Source organism: Melopsittacus undulatus, chromosome 11 (assembly GCF_012275295.1).
Source record: "Melopsittacus undulatus isolate bMelUnd1 chromosome 11, bMelUnd1.mat.Z, whole genome shotgun sequence".
Classification (NCBI taxonomy): Eukaryota; Metazoa; Chordata; class Aves; order Psittaciformes; family Psittaculidae; genus Melopsittacus; species Melopsittacus undulatus.
In genome coordinates this window covers 18,609,854-18,627,338 of record NC_047537.1, presented here as the reverse complement: position 1 = coordinate 18,627,338, position 17,485 = coordinate 18,609,854, and the positions used below count along the sequence as shown (strand labels likewise).

Here is a 17,485-nt window from a genome sequence, read left to right as displayed (position 1 = left end):
GTCCCTTACAGCAGTCTCACCGCAGCCTCACTGGCCGATGGCCAGACACATGCCAGAGCCTGGCACTTGTAGGAGCACTATTTACTGACATCGGAGAGGCCTCCGGCCTGGCACCAGGCCCTTGCCAGAAGCACCTGAACTTGCTGTTCCTATCCAGATCCCCCTGGCCCCATCCTGTCCTCTACAAGCCCCCGGTAGCGCCCCATGCCCTGGCCCCGCTACCTGGGGATCCCACAGGGCTCCTCATGCCCGCATGGTGCTGGGGCTGTCTTTGGGGCAGCAGCAGTGGATCCACAAGCCCCGGTGTGTGCCCGGTCACCAGCTGCTGCAGCGGGATGGTGAGCACAGACCGGCCCCGCCAGCGGCAGCCGGCCAGAGCGGGGGTCAGAGCGGCTCCTGCCGCCCAGGTGAGCTTTGCCCGGGCCCCGAGCGGGGCCGCCTCAGCGGGGCCGGAGACACCTTCCCGGGGGAGCCCGCGGGGGCTGCACCGGAGCCCGGGACACTCCTGTCCCTCTCCGCCGGGGGCCGGAGCCGTCCCGCTGCCCCCGCCGAGCAGAGCCGGTTCCCAGGAGAGGGGCGGAGGAGCCGGGGAGGGGGGGAATGGGGACGACAAACGCCTACGCCCCCGGCTGCTCTGCAGTGCGGCCGCCGGTGATGCGGGGCCGGGCGGGGCGGGGGGCATCGGGCTGCGCCCCACCCGTGAGGACGGGAGGAGCGGGGCAGCGGGACGCGGCTCCTCGCTCGCGGTCCCTCCCCCGGCGCCGGTCCCTCCCCCCTGGGCCGCCACAGCCGCCGCCGCCGCGGCTCCGGCAAAACTTTTCGCCGGAGCGGACGAGCGCTCCGGTTCCGGTCCCAGTCCCCCCCAGCACAGAGATGCACCGGGGAGCTGCTGCGAGCCCAGCCCTGACAGGTACGAGGAGCGCGGGTGAGGAGGGAGAGGAGCGCCCGTCCCCGTGGTCTCGGGGCTCCCCGTCCAGCGGGATGCCGCCGGTCCCGGCGGGGGAGTGAGGGGTCGGGTGGCGGCTGCGCATCCCCGGGGTCGAGCCGCAGGAGTCCGGAGCAGCAGCTCCCGGAGCCGCCCCGGTGCTGGGCGCCGGTCCCGGCGGGTCTGAACACCTCGGGAAGGGTGTCCTGGGCCAGGGGCTCCCGGCGGAACTGCTCCTGCTCCCAGCCCGCGCCGCTGCCGCTGGCACACGGGAAGCGGCTCTGCCGCCGGCTCTCCGGCACCGGCACCCCGGGCGCTGCCGTGAACCTCAACGGGAGCATCACCGGGTGGTGCCGCCGGGTCTCCCGCCGTGGGCACTGCGGTGTTTGCACTCCCCAGCCGAGGGGCGCAAGCAGGGGACACTTTTCCACCCTCCCAGCGCCCCAGCCTCCCGGGTGCTGCAGGGGCCATCGCGAGTGCCCTTTGTGACTCTGTCCCAAGCTCTGCTATGTCAACACGGCGTTGGTAAATGGCTTTGTTTAATCAGGACATGTTGGGTATGTGACCTTGCCGTCCTCCTGACCGCAAGCGCATCTCCAAAGCAGCCGCTGAGATGCCCCCATGCCCGGCGCTGCGCTTCCCGACGTGCTGCTCCCTCGCAGGCAGCCCAGCCCTGCTGTGGGTGTCCTGACCCATGGCAAATCCAGTGGCTGCCCCTGGGATTTCCTCAGCTTCATCTGTGCATCAGCAGGAAAATTCAGGGCCCACAGGACCCCTCCTCAGCGCGTTAGTGCCGCCCCAGCTGCCAGCTCGGGTCCTTCCCACCAATCCTGCTCCGCTCCACCAGCCGCGGTGCAGGATTTTTTGTGCTCTGTTGCCTGGAGAGGGAAAAAGAGAAAAGGCTGAAAGGAGAAGAGGCAAAATGTGCATTCAAAATAGTTAATGAAAAAATGTGGCTGCAAGCACTGATCAGCAGCACAGGGCTGAGACCACGCACCCAGCGCTGTTCCATGCCCTGTGCTGTGCCGGGCAGTGGCAGCCGGAGGCAGGGGAGACGGGGCAGCCGCTCTGCTCCGTGCCTCTGTGCTCCTCCTTTGCATCCTGTCTTGTCCTTGTCCCCCGTGGCCACTGCCCTGTCCCTGTCTGTGTGTCCCAGCCCAGTGAGTCTGGGGACTACATCTGGGCTCCGCCAGCCTGCAGCACCTCTGGTCTCCGGGCTGCTGGTGGCTGGTTTCTGGCTATGCCCTGGTGCAGTGGGTGATTCGGGACAGGCAGGGGCTCTGCGAGACCCTTCTAGGATGGCTGCTGTGTGCAGTGCCCACATGGACAGGGCAGGCTTTGAGTTCACTCTTCAGTGAGGCACTGGGAGCTCGTCCTCAGCTCCCTGATGACCACGGTGTCCATTCGTGACACGAACGGGTGCTGAGCTCCCAGCACAGGCATGTGTACAAACAGCTCTGTACTGACCTTTTCCCAGATTTTTCCCAGCCCTTTGCTTCCCTTGTGACATGCCAACCACGTGTGTCACACTGTGTTTCTCGTGCCATCCTCCTGTGTTTCATGGGCTTTCAAGTGATGTGATGAACACGAAATTTCACTGAGCCATGACCAGGATGCTCAGCATCCCATGTGTGGCTCACAGAGAAGTGCAAGCTTTCATCTCCCTGAAAAATGGGGCTCAAGGGCTCACTGTGAGCCCCTCACACAATGCTGAGGTGCTCAGCATCCCCTCGCCAGAGCCTGCTAGGCAAGGGGGTTATTCAAGCACTGTCTGGCTGCCCAGCTGTGCTGGCAGAGCACACACGGTACTGGGCAGTGTGGTGCTGGTGACTGGTATCAGGCAGCTATGGAAGATGCTCTTTTGGTGGCAGGGCAGTCTTGGAGGTGATGCAAAGAGCTTTTGTCCTGTTTGCATCTTGTGTTGCTGTTGACGAAAAAGCTGTCAGGGTTGGTTTAGGTTTGCTTGGTCCAAAGTGACTCAGAATCCATCATCGTGGGTGCCTCTCTCTGTGTGCTGCTGCTCAGTGCTCCCACAGTCCTGTAGCTCTGTGCAAACCAGTTGCTGTCGTGAGGGCTGCTATGGGCAGTTCAGCTCTGCCTCCGCTGCCAGAGTCCATGGTACTTGCTTCCCCGGCGAGGACTGGAGTCACTGTGGGTTGCAGGTGGGGAGGGGGTGGCATTCCCGAGCTCAGGGCAGAGACAGGAACAGGGACAGACCCCCCGAGACTCCCCACTGCCACTGTCTCCCCCACGGCTTGTCCTGCTTTGCCATGGTCCTGGGCAGAAAGTGGAGCAGCATCTGCAGGGCCAGGCTTGTGCTGGCATTGCATCAGCCCTGGCCTTACACCATTCCTCATCTGCCAAATGCTGAAGCCCCTGCCGTGCTGGCGTGGAGCTCCGAGCTCCCAGCCAAGCCAGCCATGGAAAGCACCGCATTAGCACGCTGGGGGCTAATCCCTGTGTCCGGAGAGTGCAGCCTCCCCCCTCACCCACCAAGCCAGCAGCTGGGCATGGGGCTGTGCTGTGGGGAGGGCCATGGACGGCTCAGTCTGTGCCAGGCTGTACCAGCCCCTTGGTGCTTGTGCGGGGCCATGGCTGTCCCAGGGAGCTCCCAGGTCACGTTGCAGATGCCCATGAGTGTCCCCGTGGAGGCTGCACCAAGCCACTGATCTATGTGGCAATCGGCTCCAGCACTCCCAGATGTGGAGCTCGTTCCCTCACACGTGTGGTGACAGCCAGAGCTGAGCAGCAAAATCCCTGCGGGAAGCTGGCTGGGATGTGAGGAAGAGGGAGTTTGACCCCAGGCAGGGCTGCTTGGTGCTCAGCTGGCAATGGGAACCTGCAGGGGCACAGAGCTGCTGCAGGGCAGCACCATCCATCCCCTCTTGGTTGCTGCAGTGCCACAGCAGTGGCAGCAGCCTGGCAGTGCAGCATTCTGGTTCTCCCCATTCCCTCCCCAGGCTGCACACCCCAGCCCCACCAGCCAACACACCCTGGGACCATGAGCTGCAGGTCTGGGGGCACAGGGAAGCTGGTTGAGGAGCTTTGAGGGTTTCTGTTTTGCCCCCAGTGCTGCAGGAGTTGGCACTCAGGAGGGGCTCAGCACATGAATGCAGACGCTGGTGATGATGGTTCCACTCTCCCCACCACAGGGGTGGATGATGGAGCCAAAGTCTGCCACCTCCAGCCCCCCCAGCACTGGCACTGACCTTTCCCCATGTGGGTGCTACCATCCTGGGGCTGGTTCCTCTTCCCCCCCCTCCTGTCATAGGCAGTGTTAGCTGTATGTGGCCTCTGTGGGGTCAGCAGCCACAGAACTGCGACACAGGAACACGCCATATTGGCCAGTGTCAGCATGGGCCAAAAGTCCCCTGTGCCCATTGCAGCCCAGTGCACCCACTGTGTGCTGGGAACCTCCAACAGTGCCCATGGTCAGCACAGCCAGGTGACCCCAAAGCCTGGTCCTGGCCAGGGGTGAAGGGCTGGGAACCATGGCACTGGGAGCCAGATGGGCTCAGTGAAGGGAGGTGGAGCAGGGTCCCTCCTATGGTGCTGCCTGGCTGAGGGGCTCCCAGCACTGGTGGCCATGGCACATCCAGCCTGCAGTGAGCGCTGCTCTTAGTACCGACATCGGGCAGGTCCAAGCAGCCCAGACCCCTGTACCAGCCACACGGGTCCTCTGCTCCCTCCCTGCACTGTCCATCTCCACCAAGCCAGGGTCAGCTGCTCCATGGCTGCTCTAAACGTGTCTGATAGAAACATCCCGGGGCTCTCGGAGCAGCCCATGGGGGGGCTGAGCTCCTGGACCCCTCGCCCCGTGGGGACACACAGAGCGTGGCTGCGCCGCACCGCGGGAGATGGGGCAAAGAGCCTGGGCAGGGCTCGAGGGGGAGCCAGGACCCCTCACCCAGTGCAGTCTGCCCAGCTTGGCCACAGCTGCACCCCAGGGCCGGGACACTCCGGGGCAGAGGCCTCCCCTCCGCTAAATCCCAGTGCAGGGGCTAAAAATAGAGACACCTCTGGCCCAGAGCTGCCCCCCCCCGGGCCGGAGTGGGGCTGGCAGCGAGTGGGGCTGGCTGCGGTGCCGGGAGGAGGGTTTCCTCCCAGGGCAGGGATGCTCGGCAGGGGCCGGGCACCAAGAAGTTCTCATGGAGCTGGGCCATGGGTAGTGGTGGGATGGAGCAATTGGGGATGTGGCATGGGGCTGATGGGGGCACAAGGACAGGGATGTGACATGGCGCTGACAAAGAGATGAGGACAGAGAAGCTGGGCTGGGGCTGGCGAGGGGGGTGAGGACAGATATGGTGGTGTGGGGCTGGTGGCCAGTGGGCACCCACCAAAGGTCCCTGTTCCCAGAGCCCACCCAGGAGGACTGTCCCTGGAGACGGTTCCTTCTGCCCCGGGACTGTCTAAATACGGTGGCGCCGGCAGGAGCTGCTCCCGAGCCCCGCACGCTGATTAATGAGCTCCTTGAGCAGCTGCACTTGCGACACGGATAGTGGGTCTGCACGGACGAGACGCGACTTTCCCAGGGATAAAAATAGGCTCAGGCAGAGCAGGGAGCCCTGGGAGCGCAGCCACTGCCCCCACCGTGATGCTGTAGTGTCTGCAGTGGCACCAGCACTGCAGCCCCTCACCCCACAGCACCATGGGGCTGCCGTCAGAACAGCCCCTTCTTGGAAGAGCTGAAATCCCCCTCAGGAGCCCCATAACCGGCTTAGGGGGATGGAGGGAATTACAGGGCCGCGTGAGCTGGGCTTTGTGCACGTGGTGCTGGGTGTCGGACGAGGCACCTCGTCACTTGCCTGAGCTGGGGGCAATGGAAGTGCAGTGGCACGGCAGGGACAAGCTGGTCCCAAGAGCAGAGCAGAGCCGGGATCCCTGCAGGTTACTGGTTAATGCCCTGGGGCTGGTGGCCATCGGCTCCTGGCCTATCTCCATCCCACCAACGGCACCTTCAGGGCCAGGGTCACCCTGTGTGGGTGTCTGGGGGCTTGGCCACCTCCACTGCTGGAAGCAGGTCTGGAGCTGGTGCTGCTGGGGCAGAGGCAGCAGTGGGGAGGTGAGAGGGAGGGGAAGCAGTGGGGCACCTGCTCTGGGAAGATGCTCAAACATGAAGAGAGGTCCTGGGCTCTCAGGGCCAGGGTGTGGGGTGGCCCCATCTGTGTCTGTGCACAGGGGCTCTGTAGGCAGCCACTGGGGAGATGCCAAGGTGTGCCCTGTGCAGGGCTGATGTCTGGAGCTCTGGCCACACAGGAGCTGGGGAACTTGGCTTGGTGGGCAGAGGGGTGTCATGGCCACAGTTCTGATGCTGTCCTGTGGAGGAGATGGCAGGTACAGAGCAGCTCTGCAGCCTCACTGGAGAACACACACCAATCAGCTGAATGCTACAGCCAGGGGGGCAAGGATGGGGCAGGATAGTGGGGTCATGACCATAGCAGCTCCCTGTGACCCAGCATCTCGTGCAGGGTCACCCACACGCCAGGGACCTCGTCACCAGGGCAGAGGAGGTGCTGAGGGCCGGTAGGACCAGAGCTGCTCCTCATGCGGAGGGATGTTCCAGCCACGTGTCCTCAGCCTCCTGCTGCTGCTGCTCTGCTGCCAGGTAAGGACGGGATAACCTACACCAGTGTGCTGCCTGTGCCCAAGCTGCCCCTCACTGCAGCACTGCAGCGCTCGCTGCCCTCTCCTGCCAGCCCTGCCAGCCACATGGCACAGCATGGCACAGTGTGATAGCCCGTGCTCACCCATGGCTATCTCCTGCATGGGTGTGGGTGACAAGGGTGAAAAGAGCTCTCCGCTGCCCCCAGGGCCCCTGCGCCCAGATCACAGATTTCCTGCTGGAGAGCTGGAAGGCATATCGTGAGGAATGCCACCGCAACATGAGCCGCCTGCCCGCGCCCACCGGTGAGAGCTGCGGGGGTCCCGGTGGGATGGGCACCTGGGACAGGAGCCAGCGTGGGGCCGGTGACCGGACCCTGCACAGGTGAGGCCAAGGGACCTCCACATCCATCCCCCACAGAGCTGGTCTGTAACCGCACCTTCGACAAGTTCTCCTGCTGGCCTGACACGCTGCCCAACAGTACTGCCAGCGTCCCCTGCCCCTGGTTCCTGCCCTGGCACCAGAAAGGTAACGGCTGGAGGGTGCACGTGTGTGCACATGTGTTGTGTGTGTGCACACGCAGGTCTGGGCAGTCACAGGGGGCCCAGCACACCCCATTGTCCCCTCCGCTCTGTGCAGTGAAGCACGGATACGTCTTCAAGACCTGTGGGGCAGATGGTCAGTGGGTGACGGGCCCCAGGGGACAGTCCCTGCGCGATGCCACACAGTGCAAGCAGGATGCTGAGGACCTGGCGGCGCAGGTGGGCAGAAGGGGGCAGAGGTGCAGGGAGCCCACCCTTGTCCCCTGCTCACCCCCTGACCCTTCCCCAACCTCACCCGCTCCTGCCTGCACCAGGAGAAGTTTGCCAAGACCTACGGCAGCTTCAAGGTGATGTACACAGTGGGGTACTCGGTGTCCCTGTGTGCGCTGCTGCTCGCCCTGGCCCTGCTGCTGGGCTTCAGGTAGGGGGCATGGTCATGGCCACCCATGCTGGGGGCTGGGGCAGGAGATGAGGGTAGGCTGGGGCTGTACCAGGGGCTGGGTGTGAGCACTGACCGCAGCTCCCCACTTCTGCAGCAAACTGCACTGCATGAGGAACTACATCCACATGAACCTCTTCGCCTCCTTCATCCTGAAGGGTGTCTCCGTGCTGGTCATTGATGCCCTGCTCAAGACCCACTACAGCGATAAGATTGACGACTACAACGTGCACATCTGGCTGAGTGACGAGGTGAGTGTGGGGCTGGGGGCTGGGGGTTCGTTCAGGCAGCAGCACACCACTGACCCCTGCCACAGGCAGCTGCGGGCTGCCGTGCAGCCACAGTCTTCATGCAGTACGGCATCGTGGCTAACTACTGCTGGCTGCTGGTGGAAGGCATCTACCTGCACAACCTCCTGGTGGTGGCCGTCTTCTCTGAGCGGAGCTACTTCACCCTCTACCTTTGCATCGGCTGGGGTGAGTGCAGGTGGCTGGTGCCCCAGCGCCATTCCCATCCCTTGCTGTGCCTCATCTGCCCCTGCTGCCTCCCCTCTAGGAGCACCCGTGCTCTTCCTCATCCCCTGGGTCATTGTGAAGTTCCTCTACGAAAACATCCAGTGAGTACCAGCCGCTGCAGCAGCTTGTGGGTGTGGGGGGTATGATCAGGCACACGTAGGACACACGGAGGGATGGTGGGGATGGTTTGGTGATCGTGGAGAAGCCCCACATCATTACCCCATGCAAGTAGAGTGCTTGGCCATGGTGCTTGCTCAGCTGAGGCTGCTGATGCTGCACCAGGCTCTAGCAGCTGGCTGGTCCCCGTCCTTGTCCCTCCCCTGTGCAGGTGCTGGACCACCAATAACAACATGGGCTTCTGGTGGATCCTTCGCTTTCCCGTGTTCCTTGCCATCCTGGTGAGTCCGAGCCTGTGGCTCTGGCCATCACAGCCCCACGCTCAGTGTCTGTGAGAGGGGATGCCCTGGGCAGGGGATGGAGCTGCCCTGCCTTTCCCTGCCCCTGCCCCTCATGGTTCACTCCGCTCTTCTGCAGATCAACTTCTTCATCTTCATCCGCATCATTCAGATCCTGGTCTCCAAGCTCCGCGCACACCAGATGCGCTACACTGACTACAAGTTCAGGTGAGTGAGGTCCCAGCCCCACAGGCCCATGGTGCACATGCTGATGTGCACATATCTGTGTGTGCACTGCCCCGTGACCCCCCTCTGCACAGACTGGCCAAGTCCACGCTGACGCTGATCCCGCTGCTGGGCATCCACGAAGTGGTCTTTGCCTTCGTGACAGACGAGCACGCACAGGGCACCCTGCGCTACGTCAAGCTCTTCTTCGACCTCTTCCTGAGCTCCTTCCAGGTGAGTCCCAAGCCGCTGGGAATCCCCATCCTGGGAATGGCCAGCTCAGGGCTGGGGTTGGGTCCCGGCCGTGCCCCTCACGCTGCTCTTCCAGGGGATGCTGGTGGCCATTCTCTACTGCTTCGTCAACAAGGAGGTGAGCGGACGGGGGGGGGGGGGCAGTCGGGGGGGGCAGCCGGGGACCCGAGGCCACGGTGACGGCGCTGCCCGCAGGTGCAGGCAGAGCTGCTGAAGAGGTGGCAGCGCTGGAAGCTGGGGAAGGACCTGGCCGAGGAGTACAAGCACACGTACAGCCACGCGCCCAGCGCCCGCAACGGCGCCGGCGGCTGCGGCGAGAAGCACCAGCTGGTGAGCGGCTGCGCCAACGGGCTGGGCCGCAGCGCGGAGCGCCCGGACGGGAGCGGCCGCGGAGCCGCCGCCGAGCACCTGGCCCTGGGCGAGCGGCACCACTGCTACGAGTTCCCCGAGACCACGGCCGAGAGCCACTTCTGAGCCGGGCCCGGCCCCGTGCTCCCTGCGGGACCCTGCCCTGCCGAGACCAGGCTGTCCTGGCGGGGCTGGCTGCAGAGAGACACTGAGAACAGGACCCAGACCGTGTGGGGAGGGATGGGGGGGGTGGGGGGATCCGTGTGTGGGGCTGGTGTTCATCCTGTGGTGCTGCCTGTGTGCGCCCTTGAGACCCTTCATGCGGTGCTGTAATTTATGTGTTGTAACTGTAAATAGGTGTGTGCCCGTGCCGGGCTGCAGGGCCAGCTCTGCCTGCGTTCTCTCTGTCCAGGCTGTGGGGACGGGGGATACCATGGGCACCATGGGGTGATGCATACAGCCATGGATGGGGAGCTGGGCCACCCAAGCATGGATGGGCTGCACCAGAAGACAGTCCCACAGCCCCACTGCCTGCCCCACAACCCCATAGCCCTATGCAAGCTGCAGCCAGGAGGCAGCAGCCGCTGCGGTGCTGCTGTCCGGGCCTCCAGCTCCCGCTGCGCGCTGCTCTGGCTGCTAATCGGGTCTGAGCTCCCGCTGCCAGCAGCCCTTAATTAAATCATTTGGCTCTGCCTGCCGGCACCCCGCTCTCCTGGGAGCCGGCCCAGATACACCGGGCAGCAGCCAGCACCAGTGCCGGCACCGTGAGCAGCGCCGTGGGGTGCAGAGCCGTGTCCCTCTGTGCCGGTGGCACGGAGGGAACGTGGGGCACCGGCACCGTAAGAGGCTTGTGCTGTGCACATGAGCGCTAAACCCGGATGCCGAGGCTTTGGGCACCACAATTGCCTGGTGTGCAGGGATTAGGCAGACGGACCTCTGGCCAGGGGCACCCTGCCCCAAGGGGCGCTGGTGGGATGCACAGCATCCTGATGTGACCCTGCTGCCCGGGGCACTGCCCGTCCCCCAGCACCGGGCCCTCAGCATATGATGGCTCCTGGGGTGCACCCCACACATAGGGGGCTGGAGCTGAGCCCCGGCTGGTCCGGCCACATCTACCCTGTCCTCGCACCGCAATACCCTGCACCAGGGCTGGTGGGGTCCATGCTGGCTGCCTGGGGCCCTGGGTCCCCGGCTGGAGGGAGGGCACAGCCGCAGCTCCGGCCCCGCTGCTCTGTGCCTGGCTCCCGACACCCAGTACTTTTCCTCTGTTTACTCGACAATTTTCTGTCTGCCGCAGCCGAGCAGGACTCAGCTTTGGGGCCAGCGCAGCACCAGCAGTGGGGACGTGGGGCAGAGGGGTCTGTGCCGCGGTGCCTGTGGCAGTGGATGGGTCAGCGCAGCGGTGCCGTGGGGAGGTCACCCGTGATGGATCCATGCTGTGGGGCTGAGTGGGCAAAGGGGAGGGGAATGAGGGACCAGAGTCTGTCTGGGCAGGATGCAGGGATAGGGATGGGGTCATGGAGGGGGACAGGACAGACCCCGTGCAGAGCCGCGGGGTTGGAGCCGGCAGCCCCCACAGAGCTGCTGGCCCCACGGCCGCTGCGTCACTGCGGCCTTCTGACGTGGTAACGGGCCTAATTGAGGCAAATTGCTGAAGCAGGGAGCTGTTTCTGGGAAGGTAAATATGGGCACTGCAGCACGGGGCTGTTGCTCCAGCATTGCCATGGAAACACCCCATTTTCACCTCTGCAATGGCCCCACAGAGCCAGCAGCACCCCCAGACCCTGCCCAGGGCCCCTCTCTGCACACCATGACAGAGAGACTAAGCTAGCACCAGCCCTTGTGGTATCTCTGTGGCAATGTCTATGGCACTGCCCCACAGCCCCTTGTTGTGTCCTGCCCCCCGGCTGGCTGCATCCAGCACCCTAAGAGGCCTGTGTCAGAGTGGCTGAGTCCTGACCCCCACTCCTGGGGGCCAAGGCATATGGCAAGGGCTGGCTGGGGCTCAGGGCTGGTGGCACCCTGAGCAGGGCTGTACCTGCTGGTGGTGGGGAGCTTTGTGCATGTCCCTACAGCCTGCATCCAGCACAATGGCCTGGCACTGCCATGTGCACCCTGGCAGCACCCCAGGGTGCAGGTCTCAGCAGCACAGCCTGCATCCAGCATCCCACAGTGCATCTCAGGCAGCACAACCTGTACACCACAGACACACACACAGCCCTTGGCTGCCCATCAGCAGCCACCATTCCCAGTGCCTGATGGAGTAAAGGTGCTGCCACACCAGCCTGCACAACCCAGGCAGAGAATCCCAGACTGGTTTGGGTTGGACCATAAAGCTCATCCAGTTCCAATCCCTGCCACAGGCAGGGACCCCTTCCACTGGAGGAGGGTGCTCCAAGCCCGTGTCCAACCTGGCCTTGAGCACTGCCAGGGATGGGGCAGCCACAGCTTCTCTGGGCTCCCTGTGCCAGCGCCTCAGCACCCTCAGCATGAACAGTTTCTTCCCCAGTGGTGCTGGGGCAGAGCCCAGGCTGCTGCAGTCCCACCTCTGGGAACCAAAGGTGTGGAACAGGGCTGGAGCCATCACGGTGACCAGGGCAGCAGCACCCCTGAGGCTGCAGCAGCGCCTCGCATGAGAACTCCCACTTTATCAACAGAATTGAGCACCGCAAATTGGTGTTCTAAGTAGATCCTGCCTGCTGCCGGCCACTCTTCGCACTGCTAATGCAATGATACAACACATACCTCTCCTCCTCCCACCAGTTAATCTAATGACAAGCACCGTATCCGAGTCATAGGGAAAATAAACCCTCACTGGATTCGATTTTTAGAGGTAAACAGCCTCATTTCTGTGCCTGCGGCCTCAGCTCCTCACAGGCCTCCCACCTGCCTCCCCCCCGCTGCCCTCCTCACCCCAGTGTGGTATTCGTCTTTATAAACATGCCCTGGTGATCTGGTGGGTTTTGTACATTGCATTAGGGTTGGAGCAACTTCACCTCTGGCTGCACAGGGCCCAAGCCAAGACACAAACAAGGCAGGGGCCAGCAGGGCTGGGCTGCAGGACCCCCAGTTATGCCCTGGGGACACAGCTGCAGCCCCAGGCGCAGGGAGCAGAGCTGGGCTCTGTGGCAATGACTGGCCAGGGGAGGAAGAGGAGTGGGCACCGCACAGAGCCCATTCTGCAGCAGCTGTGACCCTGGCTGGGCATTGGAGTCAGTCTTTGGCAGCTCACTGCACCGGAGCATGGGGGACAGGACCCATGGATGAGCTGCTGCACCCCAGCAGTGTCAGCTCCTCGTGTGATGGGGCAGCCTCATCCTGCTCCCCTCACAGCATTCATGAGGTGCAGGGTCCAGCCCCTTCCCACCCCTCACGACACACAGCTTTGGCCATGCTTCGAGCCAGGGCAGCCATATGTGTCTGCCACGCTCCCAGACACACCACAAGGCCCATCCTGCAGGAGAAGTCAAAGGAAAAGGGCAGTGACAGTGACAACTGTCACCTCCTGCCTCTGCACCCCATGGGTTGCAGGGTTCCAACCCAGGGTGGCTCCAGCACTGCCCCTCTGTGCCAGAACCAGGCAGTGCACCCTGAGAATGTTTTGGTGATGGGAGGGAAACAGGGTCATGCCTAAGTGTAAAGATGCACTTGAGGAGAAATTCTAGCAATGCTAAGTATAGTTTAAATGCCATCGAAGCAGGGGAGGGAAGAGGATCCGGGTGTATTAATAGTCTCAACATTTAGATGTCTAGTCCAGTGACAGCCCCTGGGATGCTGGCTCGCAGGAGGGCTGCCAGTGCCCAAGGGCACTGTGCTACCAGCAGCGCCAGGTCATACAGGCCTGTGGTGGAATGAGGAGCCCAGAGAAAGGGCAAGATTCCTTCTGGAAACAATAAATAAAAGTGTGCAGCAGCTTCTGTGCCCTGTGACTGCTCCTGAGGACTTGATCAGGCCGTTAATGGTCAGTGCTGAGGTCTGAAATGGGAAACACAGGGCTCCTCTAACAGGAATGGTTTGTAAGCCTAGAAAGCAGAACAACAAGGGCCCTGCCCCAGCATGGCTGCAGCACCCACAGTGCAGCGGAGGGATGGGGGAATCAAGAGGGAATGGTGCACCGGAATGGCACAGCCACACAGCCCTGCCCCGGGCTGTGGCAGCACCAGGCAGCATCCCACTGCTCCAAAGCACACAGCCCTGTGCCCAGGCAAGGCAGCAGGGCTGCAGTGGGCAGCACCACACCAAGGCAGACCCAAAAGGACACCAGCTTTTATTTACAACACGCCTCAAGTGACAGACAACAGAAAAAATAGAAAAAAAAAAGAACAGTCTAGCTCAGTGACTCAAGAGAGGAAAGGGAATGGCAGCCACAGGTCCCCTGCACCCCCCAAACCCAATGGTGCTGGCCAGAGCCCCAGCAGTCCCTGCCCTTAGAACCAATGATGAGCCTTGCCTGGAGTGAGGGGCTGAAGAAAGCCCCCCAGGTGTGAGTTACACTGACTACAGCTGCCCCCCCAGTGACACACCTGCCAGCTGTGGAGGCCGGATCTCATCCACGGGTGCACATCTGGAAGTGGTGTTGGTGTAACACAATACAGCGCTGCTCTGGGAGGGGTGGCAACAGTCAGAACCGGCCACCCCTGCTGCTGCCTGCTCTGGAGCTGCAGAGCTCTGAGGTGAGGGGACCAAACCCCTCTCCAGGCACCCCACAGGTGTTCAGGGCAGGGGCCAGGCTGACACCCCAGTGCTCTCCACCTTCAGCTCCACAGGGACCAGCCCAATCTAAGCACAAAGTAAATCAAGCCTCGGACACAGGCCCAACAGCTCTGACAGCGCTGACCAGCCCCAAACACCAGCAGCCCCAGTGGAAATTACACTCTATGGAAGCCAGGAAGAATGACCAGGGTGCAACTGGTGCAGCACAAGGGGTGTTGAACTGGGGCTGCTGTCCCGAGGCACAAGGATGGAACTGATGCTCCCTCCTTCTTCCCCAGCAGTGGTAGATCCTCAGTGCACAGAAGGGCGCAGAGAACTAGCGCTGCCTCTGCTGACAACGTGGCCGGTCTGCTCTGCCCTGAGCCCTGCCACACACCAGAGCCCAGGGAGCCCACACACACAATGCACAGGGGCAGAGATGGAAGGAGAACAGGAGACCTGTGAGCCCAGCATGAAGAGGAGAAGGACAGCTTGAGGCCAGAGAAAGCTATGAGTGGGGGACTGGAACCCTTTGCAACAGGCTCTGGGCATCCTCAGCGAGCACCTTTGATTTCAGGTAGCTTCCGAGCCAGCCCCGGAGCTGACTGGCTCTCCCGTAGGCTTTTGGGAGCACAGACCAGAGGAGGAAATCAACACAAAATCTCAAATGAAATCTGCTTGAGGCCCTTGGAGCACAGATGATGTGCGGGGACTCGCCTTAGGACTTCTTCGCGTCCTGTGTGTTCCTCCTCTTCAGATCACCCAGGTCGACAGGTTTGAACGCTGCAGGGAGACAGGAGGGGCTTTGGCGGCAGAGGCCGCGGGGCAGCGCCGCCGGGCCGGGGCCGGCAGGAGCCGCGGGGAGTCCCCGGCCCCGCTCACCTTTCAGGCTGGGGTTCGGCATCTTCTCCACGTACTCCTCGACCAGGCCGCGCTCGGAGCCCATCTGGCTGCGCAGGTCGCGCTCCACGCACTGCCAGGCTGCGGGGACAGGGGTGAGAGGCCGCCCGCCGCCGCCGCCGGGCCCTGCCCCCGCCGCCGCCCCGCTCACCCTCGTAGATGAAGCGCACGTTCTCCTCGTGGGCCGGCGTGAAGATCTCGGTGCCGGCGCCGGGGGAGCGGGGGCCGCCGCTCCGCTTCCCGTTGTACACCACGCGGGACACGGGGGAGCTGAAAGCGAAGCGCGAGGCTGAGCCGGGCCCAAGCCGCGGCTGGGCCCGGGGCCGGGCGGGGCTCACCTGGCCATGGCGGCGGTGCGGCGGCGGCGGCGGCTCGGCTCGGCGGCTGCGGGGAGAAAGGAGAGGGCGGCCAGGCCGGGGCTAGGCCGCGGGCCGCCCCCCGCCCGTCACCATGGCAACGCGCGCCCCTCACCTGGGCCCGGCTCCCGCCTCCGCTCGCCCTCCGGCCGCCACGGAAGCGCCGCAGCGCGCACGCGCGGTCCCGCCCCGCCCCGTTCGGTCCCTCCCCGCCCCGGTTCCGCCCCCTCCCGGTTCCGCCCCCCCCCGGTCCTACCCCACTCGGTCCCCCCCCTCCCCTCGCACGGACCCGGCGGTTCCGGCACTGGTTTATTGGAAAAGTACAAAGTGTTTCCCGGGGCGCAGCTCCCAGCGAGCCCCTGCCCGCCCGCCCAGGCCCAGCCCGGGCCCGGCCCCGGCGCAGCCCCGCTCTGCTCCGCCTCAGCCCATCGTGGTGGCCCCGAAGAGCTCCACCAGGTCCTGGTACTCGGGGTCGATGAGGTCCGAGGGCTTCTCGCCGCTGTGGGTCGTGGCCTCCGGGCTGGCCCCGAGAGAGATGAGGTACCTGCAGGAGACGGGGTCTGAGCCCGGGGCCATCCCGAGGGCCCCGGCAGGCCCCTGTGCAGCGCCGACACCGGACAGCCCCCAGGAGGAGGCGCCGGAGCTCACTGCAGCTCCGCCGCTGCCGGTCTGGTGCCCGAGGCTGTGCCGGGCCCAGCGAGGAGCTCCCTCCTCACCTGGCGATGTCGGCGTAGCCGTCGCTGCAGGCCATGTGCAGGGGCGTCCACCCGTTCTCGTCTCTCTGGTGGATGTCGGCGCCGTATTTAACCAGGAGCTTGACACAGGCCAGGTTCCCGGTGAGCACAGCTTCGTGGAGGGCTGCCATGCCTGGAAGGAGAGGGTTTGTTAGCCCTGGACCGGGGCAGGAGGCTTAGTGCTGAGCTTACAAGTGTCCATAGCTCGGGAAGGTCTGGGGCAGCAAACCTGTGTTATCAAGGAGGTGACTCTGGGGAAAGAAAGAGACTGGGGAAGCAGGAGGAGCTGTCACTGGTTCCTGTTCCCCTTCCACAGCATGAACGCCCTACCCAAGCTGGGGTAGCACCCACCTCTGCACTGGGGCAGGTAGGACAGATCCAGGGAGGAGGAAATGCCCCTTCCTGCAGAAGCCCCAGGCCAGCAACCAGCCCCAGGTTCCGGCCGGGACTCACACTGAACATGGGATGTGTGTAGGGTTCTGTGCTGTCCAAGTTTTGGAAGCTTCTCATGGAGCAAGTGCTGAAGCAATCAGCATGGACAGGAGGAAGCTCGAGGTCATTTGAGACCCTATCTCCATGGCCATGTGACAGCAGAAGCCAAAGCCAAGCACAAGAAAGGGACAAACCTGCGTTCTGGACCATGCATTGTGGATCACAGTATGCCATGAACAGTTGCTAGTGAGGCTGGGTGCAAACACAGCACAATGCCTTCCCACAGACAGACCTGCTGCGAGTCCACAGACCCACATGTGTAGAAAGGATGGTGTTTGTGAGAAACAGAGCAGGAACACATGCTCCAGAGAGGATGGAAGGCAGGAGCCCCATGGTCCCATGTAGGGCTCCTCAGACAAGCCTGTGCCCACTGCTGCTTGCCTAGGTCCCACCACACTGTAGGTCCCTAGCATTCCTTAAAGGGACACAGGGGTTGAACTCCCCCCTTCCCTCAGGGAATGGCCATGCTGCTGGGTAGGATTTTTGGGCACTAGCATGGGCCTCTCTTGGGCCCTGCTTAGCAATGTTGAGGCACTGCTCCTTACTGGGGAGGAAAACAACTCAGTTCCAACCCATCACCCTGCTGATGGTGGCCACATCCTAGCTTTAGCCACACAGCTCCCTATGTGCCACTGCACATTCCAGCTCTGCCAGCCCTGGCAGCACTCACCGGAGGGGTAGATCGTGTCCAGTGTCACCTTCCTGGCACGTATGAACCTGCCCACCTGCTCCAGGTCCCCCTCCCTGATGTGGTCCTGAAAGACGATGTCATTGGGGAAGTGCACAGTGCGTGCGGCTCTCAGTCTCTGCCTATACCGACTGTACCGCGGCATTGACACAGGGTAATAGTCCTTCATGCTGGCAGCAGCCTTCAGGCACTGTGGAGGGAGAGGAGGTGCACGTTGCTCAGTGCTTGGTCCTGCCGCTCGCTGCCCTCCAAGTGCTGCTTTTCCTCTTCTGCGTTGGGTCCCTCCTCACCAGTGATGTGATGGCAGCTGCACTGCTGTGGTCCCTCACACGCGTCTCGTGTCCCCAGTGGGTTGGGTCTCCCTTGTTGTGAGGCTCTCC

At 63.3% G+C, this 17,485-nt stretch overlaps 3 protein-coding genes across 3 annotated transcripts; 1 reads left to right on the top strand and 2 right to left on the bottom strand.

Moving 5' to 3' along the window:
• Nucleotides 1-6,411: 6,411 nt before the first annotated feature.
• GCGR (glucagon receptor) lies at nt 6,412-9,369 on the top strand. The gene is made up of 13 exons (XM_034067619.1): nt 6,412-6,530; nt 6,736-6,832; nt 6,948-7,055; nt 7,167-7,288; nt 7,384-7,490; nt 7,606-7,759; nt 7,825-7,984; nt 8,064-8,124; nt 8,352-8,421; nt 8,558-8,646; nt 8,739-8,877; nt 8,972-9,013; nt 9,091-9,369. Exons 1-13 carry the CDS (start codon nt 6,480-6,482, stop codon nt 9,367-9,369), a joined length of 1,479 nt encoding a protein of 492 aa, XP_033923510.1. The 5' UTR covers nt 6,412-6,479.
• A 4,120-nt stretch (nt 9,370-13,489) lies between these two features.
• MCRIP1 (MAPK regulated corepressor interacting protein 1) lies at nt 13,490-15,346 on the bottom strand. Its single transcript, XM_034067976.1, has 5 exons — nt 15,307-15,346; nt 15,174-15,219; nt 14,987-15,105; nt 14,818-14,916; nt 13,490-14,718 (listed from the first exon to the last, which is right to left on the bottom strand). The coding sequence occupies exons 2-5, from the start codon at nt 15,179-15,181 to the stop codon at nt 14,654-14,656; spliced, it is 291 nt and encodes a 96-aa protein (XP_033923867.1). The 5' UTR covers nt 15,182-15,219; nt 15,307-15,346; the 3' UTR covers nt 13,490-14,653.
• A 254-nt stretch (nt 15,347-15,600) lies between these two features.
• Nucleotides 15,601-17,274, bottom strand: PPP1R27 (protein phosphatase 1 regulatory subunit 27). The gene is made up of 3 exons (XM_034067862.1): nt 17,088-17,274; nt 15,908-16,058; nt 15,601-15,735 (listed from the first exon to the last, which is right to left on the bottom strand). Exons 1-3 carry the CDS (start codon nt 17,272-17,274, stop codon nt 15,612-15,614), a joined length of 462 nt encoding a protein of 153 aa, XP_033923753.1. The 3' UTR covers nt 15,601-15,611.
• Between the last annotated feature and the right edge of the window lie 211 nt (nt 17,275-17,485).